Source organism: Acomys minous (assembly GCF_964271855.1).
Source record: "Acomys minous genome assembly, chromosome: 2".
NCBI classification, from domain to species: Eukaryota; Metazoa; Chordata; class Mammalia; order Rodentia; family Muridae; genus Acomys; species Acomys minous.
The window spans coordinates 30,594,065-30,617,507 of record NC_140484.1 but is presented as its reverse complement, the minus strand read 5'-3'; the positions used below and the strand labels follow the sequence as shown (position 1 = coordinate 30,617,507).

General features: G+C 42.8%; 2 protein-coding genes and 1 pseudogene across 3 annotated transcripts in view; 2 read left to right on the top strand and 1 right to left on the bottom strand.

Moving 5' to 3' along the window:
• Positions 1 to 339: 339 nt before the first annotated feature.
• Positions 340 to 11,710, bottom strand: LOC311590413 (uncharacterized protein; the record flags this gene model as incomplete). The annotated part of the gene is made up of 3 exons (XM_084769359.1): positions 340 to 645; positions 10,367 to 11,107; positions 11,639 to 11,710. 3 exons carry the CDS (start codon positions 11,708 to 11,710, stop codon positions 601 to 603), a joined length of 858 nt encoding a protein of 285 aa, XP_084625485.1. The 3' UTR covers positions 340 to 600.
• LOC311579445 (large ribosomal subunit protein eL27-like) lies at positions 8,238 to 9,342 on the top strand (annotated as a pseudogene). The gene has a single exon. The product of its transcript is annotated as a large ribosomal subunit protein eL27-like (transcript).
• Positions 10,755 to 23,443, top strand: part of JAK2 (Janus kinase 2) — a 64,290-nt gene continuing 51,601 nt past the window's right edge. The window contains exons 1-3 of the mRNA XM_084750014.1: positions 10,755 to 11,090; positions 11,425 to 11,507; positions 19,549 to 19,799. Coding sequence (XP_084606140.1) covers positions 19,574 to 19,799 — 226 coding nt within the window. The 5' untranslated portion in view covers positions 10,755 to 11,090; positions 11,425 to 11,507; positions 19,549 to 19,573. The remainder of the gene's footprint in view (positions 11,091 to 11,424; positions 11,508 to 19,548; positions 19,800 to 23,443) is intronic.

The following is a 23,443-nucleotide window of genomic DNA, read 5'->3' as shown; positions in this document are numbered from 1 at the left end:
CAGCTACCTGTTTCTAGGAGACTACATAAGAGTTTAAACAAACGAGGACGAACTACATAGACAGAAATGAAAGCTGTCCAAAGTGAGGAGTGAAAAGCTGGTGGCAGAAAGTACTGTGTAGGATTATCACATTTGCTTAGAGAACTCAAAGCCACCGCTGTTGGAAATGTGCATGAACACGCACCCCAGCAACTTTGAAAAGTTATACTGGGTTCAGTGGTCGATTCTGGGAAGTGAAGAGGGTAGGAAAAGCCAAAAGAAACCCACACTCAGTGTACTATTTTCCAAATGGTTCAAACATTTCCACAAGTGGTATATGTATTAACATTTACTTGACCATTTAAAACAGAGGAGGGTAGTTTCCCCAGCGAATACACATTAACATTCTTTCATATTGATGATAGATATGATCATACAACGTAAGTTTTCATGAGGCTTAACATATGTCCACTTCTGTGATTAATAGTTGTCTTACAAGTTGCCCCAGGATCACTCTCTCTAAAGCTGCAAGCTTCCCGCCCATCTCGAAAGAGCTGATTTGGCATCTGGGAGGGACACACTGATGTGTGATGTACCAACATTATTGTAGCCTTGCAGCGCTCAGCCGAAGTCTGCCGTAGGACTGCTGCATCTTTTATAACTGTCCTGTAACAAGTGATGATGACAATAAACACATAAACAGAAACACCATGATTCAAAAGAAAGAAACGATAAACTGACTTTTCTCCCTCTAACAACAAATCACTATCAATTCTCAGGAAGCATTTAGTGAGTCAGACAGGGGAGTAAGAAAGCCCAAGACCTGCCTGGACTTCAATTTGAGAAGTGCTGCGTAGCATATTAGTTTACTAGACTGCCCTGGAAGGTACCGCAAATTGGATGGCTGAAATCAGTAGAAACTTATTCTTTCATAATTTTGAAGGCTGGGCTTTTTCAAGGGGTCAGCAAGAGTCAAGCTTCCTGTGAAGCCTCTGGGGGGAATTCCTTCATTGCTTCTTCCAACTTCTGGCAGCCCCCAGGCGTTCTTGATCCAGCTACACTTTAGGTAGATATGTCATGTTGACCTCTGCTTCCATTTCCCATGGGTAGATATGTCATGGTTGACCTCTGCCTTCATTTCCCGTGTTCCTGGGAACTCCTGGGAATTCCTGTCACTCTGGGTCAGGACCCTCCCTGGTGTTTCCCTTTGCTGCTTGATTAGATCTGCAGAGACAGTCTTATTTTCAAATAAGCATTTCCACATTCCCAGGAACTAGTGCTTAGGACCTCAATGTGTTTTCTTGGGAGACCCAACGCAATTCATACTAGACTGGCTGAAGTTTGATCTGTTGTGAATAACAGCAAAGAGCATGTAACTGTGAGACTCAGACTTGAAGGGTTTAAAAGTGCTTCACAGAAGTTCGTTATAACAACTTCAATAAAAGCCAATAATAATAATAATAATAATAATAATAATAATTATTATTATTATTATTATTATTATTATTATATTTTTATTTATTTATTTTTTTTAAAGAAAGCAACTTTCAGGGAGACAAATTCAGGTATGTACTGTTGTAGTGGATCTCAGAAGAAACTCTCGAGAAAAGACTCAATATAAAGTACACACCCTATAAAAGTGTTCCCTCAAGACCAGCTGCCTCTCCTAAGAGGAACTCACCAGCCTTCCATTCATCAACTCTTATGACGTGAAGATAAAGAGGCATAGCTTCAAGACTTCAGAAAGAGGAGGCACCAAAGGGGAAGAGATAGAGGGAGAAAAAGGCCTAAAGACAAAAGGGAGTTTGCTTAGTGATGGCCATTTAGTTCAAAGCTCTCTGACAGCACTGTAAAAAGGAGACTCGTCATGAAGCAGCCATATGGCCCAGTATTCGGAGTTTTGCCGGAAGTAGAGGGAAGAGGGGCTTAAACTGAAGAGATCTGGAGATCCCGAGCCGGGATCCTCGATGGCTGCCTTCCCTGTTCTCCTCCCTCTACCAGCCAGTTCCTGTGCAAGTCCATGCCTGAGAATCAAGGCAGCACTCTCCCAGTGGTCACCTTAACTCCTCACTGCGGGCAAACAGAAAGGGGATGTATGGTCTATGACTCTCAATTGCAAATTCCCTGGAAGGGAACCTCTGGTTTTGCTTGAGTCAGGTGTCCCAATCAAGGGAAACGGAGGGGCTCACAAACTAAACAGGCCACGGAGGCTGACTATTCTAGATAACGAGGGCAGGTTTTGGAGAAAGAGTGTGCAATCAAGTCTGTGAAATCAATATTCTCCACAGTACCACTTAAGGATGGAAAAATTCTATTTCTATATTGCTACTTTTAGGTATACAAGTACTTACTTATGTGTGTGTGTGTGCACGCATGCACAGGGGATGTGAGTTGCACCCCCCAGCACCGTAAGGGATACATGGAGGGCAGAGGACAACTTGCAGGACTCAATTCTCTCTTTCTACCATCGAGGTTCAAAGGATTGGACTCAAGTGGTCAGAGCTGGTGGCAAACACCCATACATGCTGAACTATCTGCCTGGATATCTGTTTTTAACAGTGAATCTTGGAACGAATTATTTTTTAAAAGAAAAATACGACCTGTGAGCGGGCAAGTTTCACCATATTAAAGTCAAAGTTGTTGTGGTTGTTGACTCTGGTTCTGTGATCCCAGCTGCTCAAGGGGACAGGGGGTCGTGAGTTCAAGCCCAGCTTGATGCAGGTATTAAAACCACATTTCAAAAAGCCCCTTTTCTTTGTTGAACGTGGAGCAAGGTTGTACTTTACTTGCTGTGTATTTTGTCAAATAATTACTCTTACCTAGGAGTTGACAAATTCTTTCTCCCTTGGGTAAAGGAGTGGAAAACGGTTTGGTTCTCCCATACTACGGCTCATGTCTGGGGAGGGAATGTTTTGTTCGTCAGGACCTGTTTTCCTCGGTGGCTGTAAGGAGGAACGATGCCAGGATGAGGATGTCCTGAAGAGGAACCATGTGGTCGATTTAAAGTAAGGACATGTTGCTTACTTGTCTGTTTACCTGATTCAGATTTGAAATAAATTAGCCACTTTTCATAGCTATTATTTCCTTTTTTTTTCCCCCACCCCAGAAAAGCATATGTTCTCTATTTTGGAAAGAAACAAAATGTTTTTGGATCTGGCCTCAGATAGGCCCTTTGTGTGAGTCTGTTTTCCAGCCAGTGACTTGCTCAGCTCTTTCTTTGCCTTGAAATGTATACTATCCTTAAGAATGATAGCAAACATCCCAGTACTTGGGAGGCAGAGCAGGTGGATCTCTGTGAGTTCAAGGCCAGCCTGGTCTACAGAGGGAGTCTAGGCTAGCCAAGGTTATATAGAGAAACCCTGTCTCAAAAAACAAAAACAAAAACAAACAAACAAAAAAGACTGATGGTTCCTCCAGCTGTAGAGGTTCACCCCTTCAGCTCTGGCACTCTGGAGGAGAAAGTTCCAGCTACATAGTAAGTTCCTGCCTCAGCACACAACAAATACAACACAACCAACCAAAATAAATAAAACAGCAAAATACAAAGCAAATGAGCAAACAAAAAACCAAGAGGTTGTCATCTAATGAAGGGTTTTTTTGTTTGTTTGTTTTTTGGGTTGTTGTTTTGTTTTTGAGACAGGGTTTCTGTGTAGCCTTGGCTACCCTGGTCTTGTTTTATAGACCAGACTGGCCTGGAACTCACAGAGATCTGCCTGTTTCTGCTTCCTAGACTAAAGGCGTCTGCCACCATATCCAGCTCAACGACAGATTTTTAAAAAGTACCCCCCTCTCTCTTTGTCTTCAAGCTAGGGTCTTACTATGTACTTGAGGCTTGAAACATTGAATGGCTGAGAAACAAAAAAATGTTCAATGTCTTTAGTCATCAGGGAAATGCAAATCAAAACAACTTTGAGATTCCATCTTACACCCATCAGAATGGCTAAGATCAAAAATTCAAGTGACACCACATGCTGGTGAGGATGTGGAGAAAGAAGAACACGCCTTCATTGCTGGTGGTAATGCAAACTTGTACAACACTTTGGAAAGCTATCTGTCCCTATCTCAGAAAACTGGGAATAGGGCTTCCTCAAGACCCAGCTATTCTACTCCTTGGAATATACCCAGAAGACGTTCCAGCACACAAGGACATATGCTCAACTATGTTCATAGCGGCCTTATTCAAAATAGCTAGAACCTGGAAACAGCCTAAATGTCCCTCAGTAGAAGAATGGATAAAGAAAAAGTGGTATATTTACACTATGGAATACTACTCAGCTATTAAAAACAAGGAATTCCCGATATTTGTGGACAATTTGGAAGCAATGCTGTTGCTTGATTTATAGCAGTTTGCTTTATTTTCTATAAATGGTGTTAGGAGATTAAGGCTTCAAAGACAGGCTGCTGAACAAGAAGAAGCATACACAAGACCTGAAGAAATAACCAAACCAACAAACATCCAAATCACAGTGAAATCCAAGAAATATGGAGAAGGAAGCAGCAGCACTGCTTCCCACCAGCATAACTCCTCAGCCACTGAATTCAAGCACACCGAGGGAGGTAAAACACCAGGTACATTTTTGAAAGACTTCAAAAGTGATGGATGACATCAAAGATGACACCGACAAATAAAGGAGTTCCACTAGGACCCGAGGAGGAAAACCCACAGAACAGAGGAAATGATCAGCAAAATGGATGAGAAAAATCAACAATATTGATGAAAAACTGAACAACATGGAAGAAAAGTTAGCAAGGAAGTTGGAGAGACTTGAAGAAAACCAGATAGAATCTTTGGAAATGAAAATCTCAAGGCAGCAAACAAACCAACCAAGTGGAAAGCTTAATCAGTGGATTTAAACAAGCAGGACGCAGACATCAGTGATGAATGGGGACGAGGTCAAGGAGGCGCTGCGTCCAAACAGCAATAGGGAGCAATATGAGCTTGACACAGCGCCCAGGAACTCCGGGGTATTATCAGTGGTCTAACCCCAAGCATTTGTGGAATGGGCAAAGGAAATGAGAGATAAAACTTAAGACATAAAGAATCTATTCAGTTACATTATAACATAACTTCTCTTCCTCCCCCAAAAAAATCTAGAGAAAGAGATGAATATCCAGACACAAGAGAAATTCTAGAATTCCCAGTAGACACAACCAGAGAAGAGGCATTTTTCCCCATATATTATCATCAAGATCTTAGGGATACAAAGAAAAGAAATAATATTAAACGTCTTAGAGAAAATGCCAACTCATCTACAAAGGCAAACATATTTTAGCAGCATCAGAGGCAAAGAATGGGGCAGTATATGTCAAGCTTCGAAAGCAAACAACTTGCTGACCGAGATGCTATCTCCAAGGAAGACAGAGAAGTAGACATATAATGCAAGCACACACCAAGTTTATGACTAGCAAGTCAGAAATGCAAAGTTAAACAGAGCTAAGCTAAAACACCCCCAAGGGAACAGACAGAGGAGGGGGCAACAGTCTCAATCGTGAGAGCACAGGAAGGAATCCATTCACTGAGAGGATTAGAACAAAGAAGAGCTTGAGGGGAACGCAGCACATCCAACGTACAACTAACACTAAGGGCAGAGGAGGAACAGACTTCCTGAGGATCTCTGAGTTCGAGGCCAGCCTGACCTACCAAAGGAGTTGCAGGACAACCAAAGGCTACACAGAGAAACCCTGTCTTGAAAAGCCAAAAGTCACAAAGAAACAAACAGACAAACAAAAAGTTTTGATCTCTGGCTTAAATGAAGTCTGTTTTAGAGAAGGTTCCAAGGGTTGTTAATGTATATTCTGTATCTGTTGAATTGAAATATGTATTGTGTAGTACATATATATATATATATACACACACACATATATATGAGAGACATAGAATATATATGTATATATATATATTTTTAAAATAATTTCATCTATAGTATATTGTTGTTGTTATTGTTGTTTTGTTTTTCAAGACATGGTTTCTCTGTGTAACCTTGGCTGTCCTGGACTCCATTTGTAGCCCAGGCTGGTCTTGAACTCCCAGAGATCTGCCTGCCTCTGGCTTGTGAGTGCTGGGTTTAAAGGTGTGTGCCACCACATACTGCAGTGAGACTAGAAATCAATAGCAGAAGAAACCATAGAACCTGTAGAAATACTTGAGGATGAATATTAAATTCATGAAGGACCAGAAGGCCCTTCATGAATTCATGAAGGAAAAAATTTTAAAAGTCTTAAAATCAAGCAAAACTGACAGTACAATTATTAGTATCTTTGGGATATAGTTAATGCAGTTCTAAGAAGAAAGGTTATAGCTGTGAGTGCTTACATTAAAGAAACATCAGTGTGATGGCAGATATAAGACCAAGAGATATATCTCTGAGGCTCAAAAGAGGAAAGAGAAGCAGTAGACAGCAAGAAATAATAAAGATCTGAGCAAAAAAATTAATGAAATGCGGACTGAAAGAACAGTACATAAAACCAATTCAAATTGATTCTCTGGAATAAACAAGATTGCCAAATTCACAGCCAAACTATCCAAAAGAATGAGAAAAAAAGTACTCAAATTAAAAACATTAGAGATGAAAAATTGGATGTCGTAACAGATTCCAGTAAAATCCAGAGAATCATTAAGAAATATTTTGAATATTTAAATTCAAAGACCTGGAAAATCTAGGGGTGGGGGAAGATAAATTCCTGGATACATACGACTTACTAAAACTAAATCAGCAGTAAATAATCAACTTCTACAGATCTATAAGAAGCAAAAAGATTGGTGCAGAAATTAAGTCTCTAACAAAGGAAAGCTCAAGGCTGGAATGATTCAGTACTGAATTCTTTCAACGAAAGCCAATTCCAGGCATCCTCAAACTGTCCCATAACTATGAAGAAAACAACAACAACAACAACAACAACACTACCAAATTCAATATATGAAACAAACATTACTCTTATATTTTAAACAGAAGAGAGTTCAAGAACAAAAGAAAATATAATTTCTACAATGAACATACATATAAAATCCTGAAAATTCTTGAAAACATAAAGCTAGAGAAGTAGCTCAGGCAGTTCTGCCTTTAATTCTACCCCCAGGGGGACATAATGCCCTCATCTTGTCTCAGGCATCGGCACACATATATACACATATGGATAAAAATAGTAAAAATATTTTTATACTCTTGAAAAATAATTTTTACAAGCATACATTACAACCATACACTATGATCAAGTTTGTTTCACTGCAGAAATGCAAGGTTGGTTCAATGTACACAAGTCAGTAGAGATAATGCAGAACATAAATAGTATCATCTTATTAGATGCAGAAAAATCCTTTGACAAAGTTTCTTTGTCTAACATCATGTCATGATGAATAGCCCTGAAGAAGAAAATAGCTCAACATAATAAAGGCTATGTACAAGAAACCTGTAGCCAACACTATACTAAATGGAAAAAATTGAAATCTTTTCCTCTAAAATCAGGAAGAAGACAAAGGTGCTACTGTCATGAGTCCTACTCAAAACATGTTCACAGTCTTAGCTAGAGCATTAAGACAAGTAAAACAGATGTGAATAGAAAAGGAAGAAGGCACATTATGCCTTCTTGCTGACAACCTGAGCCTATACTTAAAAGATCAATGACTCCACTAGAAAACACTTAGACCTGATAAATACTTTGATCAGTGAAGCAAGATGCAAAATAAATACACAAAGATGAGTAGCTTTTCATATTGAATTTGCCACGGTTATTAAATCAAGGGGGAAAAATCCCATTCACAATAGCTTAAAAAAATTTAGAAATAAACCTAACTACCCAGCCAATGAGATAAAAGACTAAAGACCTTAATACTTTAGTCTCTGAAGAAAGAAACTGAAGAATACACCAGAAGATTAAAAAGACCTCTGGAGTGTTCATGGGTTGTCAGAATTCATAAGGAGAAAATGGCTATATTACTACAAGTTATGTACATATGCAATGCAATTCCCATCAAAATTCTGACTGGCATTCTGTACAGAACTAGAAAAAAACAACTCGAAAATTCACACAGAAGCACAACCACCTGGAATAATTACAGCAATACTAAGCAAGAGCAATGCTGGTGCTGCCACAATACCTGATCTTACACTATACTACAAAGGCACAGCACAAAAATAGACATGTAGACGAGTGAAACAGAAGACCCAGAGAAAGCTCACACAGCTACAGCTACATGTTTTGACAAAGATGGGAAATACATCCTCGGGAGAAAGGGCAGTTTTTTTTTTCAATAAACGGCGCTGGGAAAACTGGGTATTGATTGTAGAAAAATTAAACTAAAGACACATCTTTTTCTTGATATAGGGCACATGCATGCTCGCGCTCACACACACACATACACACACACACACACATACACACGCACACGCAACTGCACACAAAAAAATCAAAATGCCTTAAGACTGTAGTGTTAGACCTGAAAGTTTAAAATTGCCTCAGGAGTTCCTTCTTTCCTTTCTGCTGGATTTCGGCTGCTTGCTGCCGAAATGGGCAAGTTCATGAAACCAGGGAAAGTGGTGCTGGTCCTGGCTGGATGCTACTCCGGACGCAAAGTCATCATCATGAAGAACATCGATGATGGCACCTCAGACTGCCCTTACAGCCATGCCCTGGTGGCTGGAATTGACCGCTATCCCCGAAAAGTGACAGCTGCCATGGGCAAGAAGAAAATCGCCAAGAGGTCAAAGATCAAGTCCTTTGTCAAAGTTTAAAACTACAATCACCTCATGCCCACCAGGTACTCTGTGGGTATCCGCTTGGACAAGACTGTTGTCAACAAGGATGTCTTTAGAGACCCAGTCCTGAAACACAAGGCCAGGGTCAAGTTTGAGGAACGATACAAGACCGGGAAGAACAAATGGTTTTTCCAGAAGCTTTGCTTTTAGGTATATTTTCGTTTCCATCACTAAAAAATTTTTTAAAAATTGCCTCAGGATAATACGATAATGCATAGTTATAGGCCAGGACTTCCCCCAAAGGTCTCCAATAGCACAGGAAGTAATCCCAAGAACTGGCAAATGGGATTACAGGAAATTCAAATGCTTCCTTCCCAGTAAAGGAAACATTTGCCAAAGTGAGGAGGAGATAGATATCTTGTAGAAAGCGAACAAATCTCAGCTCAATGTATCCCAGACAAGCTTACATCCAGCATAGATGAAGGACTGCAGAAATTAAACACCAAAAAGAAATCATTCAGCCAAACAATTGGCCAATAAACTGAGTAGACAATTTTCAAAAGTATAATTGTCCAGTGAATATTAGAAAAAAAATGTTGAACATCTTTCACCATGAGGGAAATGCAAATTTAAATTGCTTTGAGAAACCGTCTCACCCCTGTCATAATGACTGTCATCAGGAAAACAAACAAGAAGAAATACAAGTGAGGGTGTGGGGTAGAATAAACTCCTACACAATGCTAGTGGGAGTGTAACTCAAGGAGCCACTATATGAATAAGTGTGAGCATACTTAGAAAACTAAAAATAGAACTACCATATAATTCAGTGGTGCCACTTCTAGACACATACAGCAAAAACACTTGCACATCCATGTTTATTGGTGCACTATTATTTCATAATAGCTAGGAAATACAACCAGCCTGGATGTCCACCAACAGGTAGGTAGGCAGTGGGAAAATGGTCTACACACACAAATGAAACTGTGACATTTGAAGGAAAAATGGGTGGAAGTGAAAGTCATTCGGATACATGAAGTAAGCTAGACTATGAAAGACAAATGCCCTGTGTCCTCTCGTCTGAGAAGCCTGTGTGTGTGTGTGTGTGTGTGTGTGTGTGTGTGTGTGTGTGTGTGTGTGTGTGTGTGTACACGTGCGCCTGTGTGGCTGGCAGCCACACACCTCGCGCGCCGCACAATTAAAGCATACTTTGCGGCTTCTATGAGAACACAGGACACAGAATGGAGGTTGCCTTCGTCTTCTATCCTTGGGAGCCTGGTGCCTAGCAGGCAGTCAGTAAATTCTTAAATGTATGACCGTGGCTCTTTGGGACCTTGCGAGCCATTTCTTCTCCTTCCACACCCTCCCTTCGCCGAAGTGGCGCCAGCCTGGTGTCAGACACTTGGGTCTCAGTGCCCGGCCCTCTGTGTCAAGTCCACTGGGCAAGCCCTTAGGGCAGGGAGCGGCACGTGGAACCGAAAGCAGAAAGGGCGCGGCGAGATCCGGACGGGAAAGTCTCCGCTGAGACAGCGGCAGCCTATCCGGTCATCCCGGGCGCACCGGGGCCTTCCCGGCCGGGCTGACTCATTCCCAGCCGCCTCCTCGGCGAGCGGAGGCCGCATGCACGCCCAGGGGGCAGCGCCAACCCGCACCCGCCCCGCTCCTCCTCCTCCTCCTCCTCCTCGTCGCGCGCTCACGCCCGGGGGCTGCCCTGGGAATCTCCACGCGCGCCTCCGCTTCCCGGGAGCCCGCGACCGCGGCCCAGCCTCCCCGCTGGGGCCCAGCTCGGTGGAGCAGCCCCGCGGGCGGCGCAGGCGCAGTCGGGCGTGTCGGCCTCTGTCCTCCCCCCCCCCCCGCCCCCCTCCGCCCCCCTCCGCCCCGCCCAGCCCAGCTCGCCGGCGCCGGGGTCCGCTGCTCCAGGCCGCTCGCCCGAGGGAGGCAGCACCATCGAGTCCGCCGCCCAGGGCCGACTGAGCTGGCGTAGCTGAGGCTGCGTGCGGCCCCGGGAGGGCGGGGACGGGCTCGGTGTGCGGTGGGCGTGGCGTGGACTGCAGGAAGCCGAGGCAGAGCAGAAAGCGGGCAGCAAGCAGCAGCGGCCGCCGCCGCCGGCCTCCCGCCGCGCTGACAGGCTGGGCGGGCCTCCCACCCACCCCCGGCTCTGGGCGAGCTCGCGCGGCGGCTCCGGAGGCGCCCGTTCCGGCGACGGCTTCAGGCGGCTGCCGGCTCCGCCGCTGCGGGATGTGAGTGCGGGCCGAGCCCGTGCGGGAGGGCCCCCCCGCCCCCCCGAGGGCCCAGCCTGGCGGCCGCTCGACCCAGCGTTCGGCCCGGGGGCTCCCTAGACCTCGGCTCTCCCGACGCGTCGCGGAGGAGCAACCCCTGCGCACTTCGGGGCGCTCCCGTGTGGCCCGACCTGTGTCGCCGGTGGGTGCAGTCCCTGGCTGCCGGATTGGGGGAGGTGGGGGACAGCGGTTCTCCCAGCGTTCTCACCTCCTGCTTTCCCATTTAAGCCCCTGCTGCTGGCAGGGTACTTGGAAGCCCGAAAACCTGGGGGTTTTCCGACAGCCTAGGAAAGGAGTGGCTGGCTGTCGATAAATGCACGCATCCCTGTGTGCGTTTAGAACCCGACCTCTCTCTTCCTTATTCTTCTGTGCATTTTTCTCGACATCTAAACAGTGCAGGGGTGGGGGTGGGGGTTGGGGGGGCCCATCTATTGGCCCTGGGTTTCTGAGGTAGTGACTGCTGCTTCTGTTTTTAGGTTCCAGAAGCGGGCGACGGGAACAAGATGTGAACTGTTTTTCCTCCCCAGAAGAAGAGGCCCTTCCTTCCCCTCCCGCGAAGGTGGGTGGGTGTTAGAGCTCGGGGCTGGCTGGTTGCTGCAGTTAAAGGCAAGGGTGTCTGCGATCTGCGAGCCAGTGCCTGCTGGCGAGGCTGGATGCTTAGGTAGAACAGCAGGGCTAATTGTTGCTTACAGCGAAAATGGCAGCGCTGAACTTTTCCTGTTGCAGTGGGGGAGTAATTGGGTAGTATTTATTGTGTCTCATGGATCCTTTTAAGAAGCATTCCTTGATGGTTTTTTTTTTTTTTTTTTTACCGTTCGGTCTTGCGGAGAAAAATAAACCGTCCCTTTCTCTTTAGGTAGTCCGAGTCTTAAAGTACGAGTGATAGGAAAATACCTGTTGAGGGAACACATTGGTGGTTGTTGCTGCGTTTCTGCTGCTACATTGAATGCTTTCCGTGTTCACCTGCCTAAGCTTGCTATGTCGGTTGACTTTACCCCGTTTGCTTTCGGGCAGTTATTAATCCATCAGGGGAAACTCCTTCTCTCTGAATGAAAGGCTAGGAGCAGCTGAGTGTGTCACCGACCGGGAGGAGAAGTGCAGAGAAGGAAAACAGAAGTGGGAATAAAGGAGTCAGGAGGTTGCTTTTGGTTTCATAATAGGCTTGTACAAGTGAGTTGTTGGCTTACTGCAAATATTCTGATACAATTCCCAGCGGACTTGAAAATGAATCATCAATTTTTGGTCCTCTTTTCTCCATGTCCTTCACCCCCTGTTTACCGTTCCAAGTGTTAGGATCATTTGGTTGTTATGTGAATTTGCTTGAGTGTGATACAGCTGCAGATGAAATGTGTCCGGGATTTTTCCCAATAGTACTCAGTAGTGCTACAGGCACTAGCATATACCTGTACAAGAAAGCTCCAGTATATGTTGGCTAGTGAGCACTTATGTTTATTTTTGCTTTTATGGAGTATTGTGGAACTTGCTCTGTAGACCAGGCTGGCCTTCAACTTAGAGATTCGCCTGCCTCTGTCACCCAAGTGCTGGGATTAAAGGTGAGCACCACCACCCACCCACCCTCATTGGTTCCTTTTTGCCACCTTTTCCTTTGTAATTTGAAGATGTCTTGAATGTGGAAAGCCAACATTTTTTTTCCCTCTACTTCACCTGGATAGGTTATTTTTGAAAGCTGGGGTCCTTTTTCTGGCAAAATAGGAAAGGCCATTGGCTTTGGGGTTAGAGCTGAGTGTTTAGACTTAGGTTAGAATAATGGCATTCTTTCTGTTTAACAGCTGTATTGCTGTCAAGTGGATTTATTTTCTTAGACGATTGTGTAAGGATTGATAGGATGCATGCAGTGTAGTAAACGGTTTGGCGTTTGAAAGTCTTAGCTACTCATAGCTGGGCAGACAAAGGAACTTCCTAGCTAGGCAGTGCATAGATGGACTGCACACTAGGGTATTTACAGCTTTTGGATGGCAAGGGTTTGACTCCTGAGCCCCGTCATGCTGCCCTCTTGTGGTTAAGTGTGCAAAGACTTTTCCTTTGCTCCTCCTCCGTTGCACTGTTTTTCCTTTTTAGGCTCCTACTCTTAGTTCTCAGTTTCCCAAACTGTGTGCCAGGTGCTAAAGCACCAGCGAGCTCAGGCTTTGACCAACGACCTGAGGTAGTTTCAGAGTTAGAAAGTGTCATCCGTTTCTACAATGGCCTGTCTTCGTAAGCCTGTGTTGTCAGAGTTTACTGAGTGACGATTACTGTGGGACAATTAGCAAATGGCAATACTTAGGGTGATACCAAGGGTTGGGGAATTGTCAGTACCCCAAGCAACACGGAGTCATAAGACTATTAATGCTAAGGTGTTTGAACCTGCTTGAGTATTTCCTTGGCTTAACATGAAGAACTTTCAGGATTCCCAAGTGAAGGCAGCTTCATTTGGTTGCAGTGGCGTCTCCGATAAAATTTTTGATTCAAAGCTAGTAGCAGTTCATAATGGCTTAATGCAGTGCTTCTAATAATGCCTGTATGATTTCTACCACGGTCTTTCACATTATAATTACTCCTCTTGGGTAGCTGTTACTCTAGTCATTTCATAGTTTTTATTTTATTCTGTACAGGTCTTTTGTCCTTTCCTTTTCTTTCTTTCTTTCTTTCTTTCTTTCATTTTTTGAGACAGGGTTTCTCTGTGTTATCTTGGCCATCCTGAACTCGCATTGTAGACCAGGCTGGCCTCAAACTCACAGTGATCCACCCGCCTCTGCCTCCCAAGTGCTGGGATTAAAGGCGTGTGCCACCATACCCAGGTCTGCACAGGTCTGTTACCACTGTTTTTAATAACCTTTTTGTCCCAAATGAAAACTGTTATTTTATACTACTGCTGTGATTTGGGTCTTGAATGTCCCTCAAAGGCTTTTTGAGTTAAAGCTTTTGTTACCAATCCTGGCTTTGGATTGCAGGAGGTCAGTGGAAGGCAAGAGACACTGAGATGCCAATTCCTCTTCTGTTTCCCTGTTGCCATGGCAACCAGGTCTCTATCTTTCTTACTTTAATCATGCTTTGTTGGCCAGAAAGATAGTTTTGAGCCCTCTACAATTCCCCACAATCTCATAGATCAGGAATAGTTTATCTCAGTTATAAAGGTCCCTAAATGACATGCCTCTTCAGTGTTGGATCGCCTTACGGTTCCTCTTCCTGTGTCGCTGTAGAGGAGACTTGCCAGTACTACTTAAGAAAAATCTCTTTTTGTAGTGTTCAGTAGCATTTTTCCTCAGTGCAGGCTAAGTCCTTTCTGACAGTCTCCTTGAACCTTTATTAGGTCTGTTTGATTCTTCAAGGTAGACTTTAGAACTGTTTCTTAATCGAATGCTTCTTAGAATTACATTCAGGACTTATTGTGGGTCTGGAGTGGAACCTGTGCATCTGCATTTCTTATAAGTGTTCAGGTGCAACTGTGATTTTGGTCCAGGGAACCACCAAACTGTGAGAATCAATGATTTAAACAAAGTTTTTCTGTTAAAGACCAGATGGTTTTTAAACCATGTTGATGAGATTGTCTCTTTTGCTAGTCTATAGTGGTGCCTTTGTAGTGCAGAAGCAGTCATAGGCAGTACATGAATAAAATGGCATGCTGTGTTCTAATAACACTTTATTTACAAAAACAGCCAGCTGGCTGAATTTGGTGTATAGACTAAAATATGAAAATTCCCAATGTACATTATTACATAATATCACAATCTCAGTGAGTTAGTGCTGTACTATTTATTTATTTAGAGCAAAACTTATCAAAAGAGCTTGTTTGTCTTTTAAAAAGTTCTCTCTTACAATTTATTTTCTTGAGCAGGTAACACATTTAATGTTTTATAATTCAGAATAGTATTTTTGTGTATGTGTAATTTTGTTTGTGAAATAGATGGAGGGTGGTTGGATTAAAAGTGGCATGGGTTTCTGATTGCAACACACACACATTGCCAAGTTAGTGTAGAAACACTGAATGCTTTTTATATCCCTACTACAGTGTTTTCAGGTGGTTCTAGCTAACTGGAGTCATGAAGGCCATCTTTTAATTCTCTGTTTTGGGACCTGTAAGTTCCAGGACACATTTTTTATTTTTTAATATCTCTGTCACTGCAAATAATGCTGCTTTTCTTGGGGGTTGGCGAAATTCTCTTCCCTCATTCTTGTGTGTGTGTGTGTGTGTGTGTGTGTGTGTGTGTGTGTGTGTGTGTATTACAAGAATGCAGGTGCCTGGGAAGGCCAGAGAAGACATCAGAGCCCTCGAAGCTGTCTCTTCAGGCAGTCATGAGGCAGCACACAGGGTGGATGCAAACCCAACTTGGGTTGTCTAAAAGAGTAGGAAGCTCTTTTAACTCCCGAGCCATGCCTCCTCAAGTTCTTTCTCTTGTTTAAAGGTGTAGTCCATGTTTTAATTGTGTATGAAATATGTAAAAGCTTTCTCTGTTTTAATAATTATAACCATCCTTGCCTTGTCACCTTTCAGCACTTAAGTGAAGAATTTAGTATTAGATTATATATTAACTGAATGAATGTTATAGATTTTTAGGAATTGAAAGGAATATTTTAGATTTATTAATTACAGAAACATGAAGACACTAAAATTCCCTTATCAAATATAATTAGTTTACAATAAGGATAGATTAGAAGCAATTTTATGTCTCTTGGCTTCTAGTTTAATAGTTTTGCCAATCTAGTATGTTATTTTCTTATGGTCATTTGTTTGACAAGTCAAGTGTTTTATAATTTAAAAAATTTATATATTTATTATTTATACAGTGTTCTGCCTGTATGTATGCCTGCATGCCAGAAGAGGGCCCAAATCTCAGATGGTTGTGAGCCACCATGTGGTTGCTGAGAATTGAACTCAGGACCTTTGGAAAAGCAGCCAGTGCTCCTGAACCTCTGAGCCATCTCTTCAGCCCCCTGTGTTTTATAGTTTTAAAGTTTAGGACTAAATTTGGATAATAATAGATCCTAAAATGATTGTATTTGAGGTTTTCCCATGTATGTGTGTACATATGTAATTAAAAATCATTATAAGCACCTATTTGACATCATTTCAGTGTCAGAGACAATGAATGAAATAATTAATGAGACGTCACACTTCTCACCTTCAGGAGACTTTCAGTGCAGTGATAGAAGAAGATCAGTAAGCAAAATGTAACCTGACCTGTGAGACATCAAAGCGGGTGGCTCTTGGGTGGGTGCAGGGAAAGGTGGAGAGGGAGCCTAAGAACTTTGTGTAGATGATGATTTCTGGAGGGTTTTGGGTGACACATAAGAACATGGACCAGACTGTGACTACACTGTGCACTTCATTTTATGTGAAGGGGAAATCCTATAAATATAGGACAGAAATAACCGAGGTGCAAGTTCAGAATAAAGCACTTGAAACCCCCTGCATTTCAAGAACTAGAGAATTCTCAGTATCTTGCAGATACTGTCTCTTATTAGTGTATCTTGAGGTTAGTTTGCTTTAAGTGTTCTTTTTTGGTTTAACATATGTGTGTATGCCTTAATGAACTATTCAGTTTTGCTCAACCTATTTAAAACAGTTATCTTAAAACTTACAGCTTTTACAACTTACTATTTGATTTTTAATATTTATTTATTAAATGAAAGCTACCTGTTTGAACAACTTATTTTCTACTGTGTGAGCACATCAAAGGATTTGCTCATTTTTTTTTTTTTGATAATTTGATTGTTTGGAGGTGTGTTTGCTTTTCTGTGACTTCAGAAGTGGAGGGGAATTGTGTGTTAGTGTTTGTTTCTGCACAGTTTTTAACTAGGGGAAGAACCCTTTGCCTTTTCAGCCTGTCCCTGGGATCCTTAAAACCCTTCGAGAAGAGTTAAAATAACAATGCTAATGTGCCTTTTGCACTACGCTGACATGTGTACAGATGCTACAGAGGCCTTAATCAGATAAAACTAACACAGTATAAATCAACGCAGACATCAACTGCAGTGTAATCACTGTGTGTGTGTGTGTGTGTGTGTGTGTGTGTGTGTGTGTCTTGGGCGTGTGGGGTAGGTAAAGGATTAAGGTGAGATAGAACATGGTGAAATATGCCTAAAAACCGCATTGCAAGAAACAATTCGTCTTATTTCAGGTTAAAAAAAATTTTTTTTTTAAAAAAGATAATGAGTGTCTCTGTAGCCCCCGCTGGCTGGGAATTCAACAGGTAGCCTAAGCTGACCTCAGACTCATTGTGGTTGGTCTTCCTGCCTCAGCCTGGGAAGGCCTGGGATCACAAGCACGAGACACCACACCTAGCTTTAAAAGGTTTTAGCACAGCACTAAGTGCACAGCGTTACAGATGCTCAGAAACAAACACACTGGTGTTAGTCATGACATCAGGCTATGCAGGGTATTGCTAACATCCGTGTGGCCTTTTGTGCCTCCTGCTCACTGTCAGGGTCCTGCTATGCTAACCATTGCCCTACCTTTGTCACCATAATGTGGAAGTAAGCTTGAGAGGCTCTGTAGTTAGCAAAGAGATCTGTCAACAGACACTGGAGGGAATGTCAAAATGGTGTCTTTTGCATGCCTGGTAGTTTAGATTTGCCTGGAATCGAAAGTAGAGACATGTGCCATTTTGATTAAAAGCTTGCAGGAAATTTTCATCATGATAAATAAAAATAAACTAACTCCATTGCCAAGAAACAGTCAAAATTTGCATACTCTTTGTCTCTGTCTGTCTCTGTCTGTCTTTGTCTTTCAGTCTCTCTGCCTCTGTCTGTCTGTCTGTCTGTCTGTCTGTCTGTCTGTCTGTCTGTCTCTCTCTCTCTCTCTCTCTCTCTCTCTCTCTCTCTCTCCAGCCCTGGAACTCCGTATGTAAACCATGCTTATAATCCCCTTATATCTGTTGCACTTAGAGCAGTGCTTCGTCAATAGCAAATGCTTTAAGGTTTTGTCTTATGTCATTTTTTATTTAATTAATTGGCTTTCTATATGTTCTCATTGTGTGGCCCCTTTTCTGCCCCTGTCTATGCACCGACACTCCTGGTTTATTGTTGTTGTAACCAGTATTTTTTTTTAATGTCCATTATTACATATATTGGGAGGGTTGTCAAGTTTTTAACCCCAGTCATGAGACTTCAAACAGGCCAGCTCACATTTCAGCTGCCAGCTAGATTCTCACACAGTTGCCTGACTACGATGTAAAAGAAGCTGTGTAAAACAGTTCTGATTCTTTTGGTCTTCCAGTATCAAAGGAGAACAACCTTGGTTATGTTAATGGTTTTACAGATCCCCTAAGCTTGAACGGTGTCCACTGTCTCACGTCCCTGGCTTCCTTTGCATTCAGTCGGCCACCGGGCAGCATAAGCTCTCGCTGTCCACCATGCTGCCTGAGGTCATGCTCTCCTGTTGCCTGCAGCACAGCAGCAGCTCTCTAACCTCATTACCTTACCTCCCTTACTTGTTGACTGTGGTATAAAGTTTAATTTTTTTTTGGTCATTTGCTTCTTTCTTTAACTCTGTACTGTATCAGCCAAGATCGTATTCCTTACAAGTAACTAGATGTTTGGTGGGAGGTAGACATGGATTCGGCTGCTCATCATGTCCAAGCGTCTTATCTCTTGGCCTTTCTTTCATGACTGCCTCATGGCTTTGGGGTGAGTACTCTGGCCTAAGTTCTCAAGCAGATTCAGGTAGAATGAAGGTAAGAGGAAAAAGCATGAAGAGCCTCCTGATAGGTCAGCTTCCATGAAGGATGGACCCCCAAAGCTCCCTAATAACGTCTTGTTTGCTGCTGAAGCTGGCTCGCAGAGCTGTCCATTAGTAGGGAAGATGTCCAACACAACTGAGCCTCTCTTTAAAAAAGGAGGGAATGCTTTCAATCACTCCACAAATGCCCATCTGTGTTTTCACTCTTCCCACAAGGGTGTTAAATTCTTACTGTTTTAATTTTTCCAGTGAATCACTGAGCTCACGGTGTACTGGTCCACTCTTCAGTGCAGCACACTTCCCTAGACTACATCTAAATCCAGTAAAATTTCAAAGTCAGTGTTAAGTCTCACTTTCTTTAATAAAGCTCATCAGGTCATTCTAGTTTGAAGTATTATTTTCTTCCTTCACTAAAACAGTTGTCAGGGTAATTCATGTGGTAAGTAATGTTTCTGTGTGTGGCATCTTCTGTTGTGCGTGACTAATTTGAGTGGTTTTTTAAAAAAAAATTATTTTGTATGTGTGTGAGTGCGTGCACATACGCTCGTGCATACCTGATATCTGTGGCAGGCGGAAGAGGGCATTGGAAGCCTTGAGACTGGAGTTACAGAGATTGTGAGCCACCTGTGACATAGGAGCTGGGAATCCAACTGCGTTCTCTGGAAGAGCATTAAGTTCTCTTTATGGCTGAGCCTCTAGCTCATGTTGGTTTAGTTTATATATTTTTATTCCCCTATTAGGTTTACAGCTGGAATTTTATGATTGTCAACGTCAAGTTCATAGTCTTATATCTTGTGCTTTCTGTGTGGCAGTGTACACTATTTAGTCACCTAATCACTTCGACAGAGTCTTGGCTGTCGGTGTGACTACTTTGGGTATAAGGGGCGTCTTTACTAATATCACTTCACTGTTTCTCTAATAGGCCAATGTTCTGAAAAAGACTCTGGATGGGAATGGCTTGCCTCACAATGACAGAAATGGAGGCACCCTCCACATCTCCTGTGCATCAGAATGGTGATATTCCTGGAAATGCTAATTCCGTGAAGCAGATAGATCCAGTCCTTCAGGTGTACCTGTACCATTCTCTCGGGCAAGCTGAAGGAGACTATCTGAAGTTTCCAAACGGGGAGTATGTTGCAGAAGACATTTGTGTGGCTGCTTCCAAAGCTTGCGGTAGGTATTCAAAATCACCACTTTTCCTATTAGCAGTTATGATTTAATTATGTTACTCTAATACAACTTACACGTATAACTTATTATGGCTGCTAGCTGTGTTTTCACATGCATTAACAACGTTAAAGTAGAATTTAAAGTGATTGCCATAGAGTGGATGTCAGAACAAATTGGAGCCTATAAATGTTTGCTGAGCCTAAAGAATCTTGTCAGCAGCAGCTGATGGAAACAGATGCAGAGACCCACAGCCAAACAATAGGTGGAACTTGCAGAGTCTTGTGGAAGATTCGGGGGGGGGGGGATGGAGGGAGCTGGAGGAATCAAGGATACCATAAGAAGACCTACAGAGTAAACTAACCTGGGCCCATGGGGCTCACAGAGACTGAACCACCAGCCACAGAGCATGCATGGGCTGGACCTGGGCCCTGACACAGAGGTAGCAGATGTACACTTTGGTCATCATGTGGGTCCCCTAACAACTGCAGCAGGGGCTGTCTCTGATTCTGTTGCCAGCCTTTGGATCCCTTTCCCCCAGCTGGGCTGCCTTGTCTGGCCTCAATGAGAGAGAATGTGTTTAGCCCTGCTGTGACTTGATGTGCCAGGGTAGGTTGGTACCGATCGGGGAGGCCTCCCTAGGGAGAGAGGAAAAAGGGGTATGGGGGTATAAGGGTGGGACTGGGGGACAGAGGAGGACTGTGATCAAGATATAAAGTGAATAAGTAAATCAATTAATGGAAAAAATTTAAAACATCTTGTCATGGTATATCTCACAAGTCAGTCTTTTTTTTCAAGTGATACAGGGTATAGTATGTAACCCAAGCTGGTCTGGAACTGACTGCATAGCCCAGGCTGGCTTTGAACTTGCTGTTCCCTATTGTCTCAGTTCCTCAAATTCTGAGATTACAGATACAAGCTATCATCTCCAGCTTCATAAATAAATCTGGAAACTACATCCTGAGCACAGTGTGGAAGTTCACTGTCAGTATGTAGGACTGTGTATTTGGGTAAAATTCTTATTAATTTACCTTTCTTTTGTGTGTATGTGTGTTTTGCCTGCATGCATGTCTGTGTACCGCTTGTGTGTCTGGTGCCTGTGGGGGTCAGAAGAGAGCATGAGTTCCAGATGGTTCTGAGCTGACACCTTTGTCCTCATCAAGAACATTCAGTACTCTTAATTGCTGAGCCATCTCTTCAGCTCCTGGGTAAAATTCTTAACTAATTATTTTACAGCTATAAGTAGCAGATCATTTATTTCTATTCCTGAGGTTCTCAACCCAATATATACAGTTCTGTTGTTTTGTTTGTTTTTGTTTTTGGTGTACCTTGAGGTCATTTTTATCTTGAAACCTTCTGATAAAACAGTTGTCTTCACTCGGGAGGCAGAGGCAGGTGGATCGCTGTGAGTGGGAGACCAGCCTGGCCTACAAAGTGAGTCTAGGACAGCCAAGGCTACACAGAGACCCTGACTCAAAAACAAACAAACAAACAAACAAAACCAGTTGTCTTATTATTCTACTGCTGTGCAGAGACACCATGACCATGGCAACTTTTATATATTAAGGCTATTTTTATAAAATTGTGTTTGTTTCTTAGTTTCTCTCTAAACTGGCTATCACCCAAATAATCGAGTCTCTATTATAGTATTTGTTTAATAAGCTTCACAGCACAATTGAGCAGTGCTTTGTTCTTAGGCCTCTAAATTAGTCTGGCTTTCTTCCAGTGTAAATCCCAGGGATACTTGCACTTTATGGCTTTCCTTGCTCAGCTCTCTTTGCTGATGTCTCCTGGACTTCTGCCTGTAGTAAATCCCTTACTTCCTCCTCTAACTCCTCCTCCCCCGAGGGGCAGGAAGTCCAGCCCTATTCTCTTCCCTGCTCAGCAATCCACTGTAAACTGCTTTATTGGCATATCAGGGGACAATTGGGGAGCAGTGTTTACACAACACTGAGACAAGAGAGTCTCTGAACAAGGTTTGCAACCAGATATGGGGGAATAGAAACGAGCATTTGAATTACATCATAACCTTATGCCTATACTTACAAAAGAAAGCATTTAATTAGGGCTTGCGTATAGTTTCAGAGGTTTACTCCACTGTCATTTTGGTACCGTGGTGAAGTTCATGGCAGCACAAAGGCAGACACGGTGCTGGAGAATTAGCTGAGCATTCTACACCCAGATATGCAGGCAGCAGGGAGAGAAAGCTCTGGGCTTGGCAGAAGCTTTTTGAAACCTCAAAGCCCACCCCCAGTGACACACTTCCTCCAAAAAGCCCACCCCCAGTGACACACTTCCTCCAAAAAGCCCACCCCCAGTGACACACTTCCTCCAAAAAGCCCACCCCCAGTGACACACTTCCTCCAAAAAGCCACACCTCCTGATGGGTTTTAACTAGCACTACTCCCTGGTGACCATGCAATCAAATCTATGAGCCTGTAGGAGTCGTTTTTTATTCAAACTACCACAACGATTTTACATTTTTATGGCCTATCTAAAACCGTACAATTCTTTCTGCAGAACATTTTATGGGACCACTGAGATTACTTAAGAAACAGGGTATTTAAATTAAATATGTTCTTTTAGTAAAAAGAGCAGTTGATGTTTTTCTTTTAAGTAATGGTATGATTGAAGTGCTACAGGTAAGTTAAATATCTCAGTTCATAAAATGTTAACATGAATTTGTTTGTATGTATTATTATACAACAACAGTAATTTAAATTTATTTAACAATATAAAAGAGGTTAGCTGATTACTATAGGTCAGAATAGCCATTAAATGTAGAGGAAATCCAAATCGTCACTGAGCCTGGAGTTAAAGTGGTGTTCAGCAAGCCGTGCCAGTCCTCCCATGTCCACTCCCCACAGTGTGGGGGTCATAAGCAAACACACAGCCATCTGGCTGTTTACATGAGCTCTGGGAATTTGAACCCAAGCCCTTGTACCTGTGAAGAAGTTGCCCTTCCCCACTGAGCATCTCTTCAGCCCCTTTAGGAAGTTATGTTAGAAATCCCAAAATAGTTGTGTTCCTGACTCTTTTAAAATAGTTTAAAGATTTTTTTTTTTTTAAATAGGGCTGGGGCCTTAGCTCAGCAATAGAGCTGTAAGGCCCCGAGTTGACCCCAGGCAACATATACATGCACATATATAAAATTTAAATCTAATTTTGTGTTTCACCTTAGTCACCATTTTACTTCTGTTCATATTAGAGGTCAGATAAGATGCCCAGCTAGCCTGGTTAGTATTATTGATAATTTATTGTTTGTCATATTCAGGATATGAGTTAAAAGGCATATAGTCCTAAACTGTAACCATCACCTGATTTTATTTTATCTACAGCATTTTGAATATAGAAACTAGTGAATAGGGATCAAGTGTGTAGCAAAACCCGTTCTACTTCTGTAGCATTGTAGATAAAGCTCCATTAGGTGAGGAGACCGGGAAGGGTGGAACAGTGAGGAAGAAAAGATGTAGCTATAGGACTAGATTACATAGGCATCTCAAGGACTCAGCCGTTTATCTTGGTCTTTGATGAACCTTTTTTCTTTCTTGACACAAAGTTAAAGGTAAGTTAATAGGCCATTTTGTACTTTCCCCTTAGCTTGTTTTATGGGGAGTTGGTTGCTTCCCGTTTTCATGTGTAACACTCAC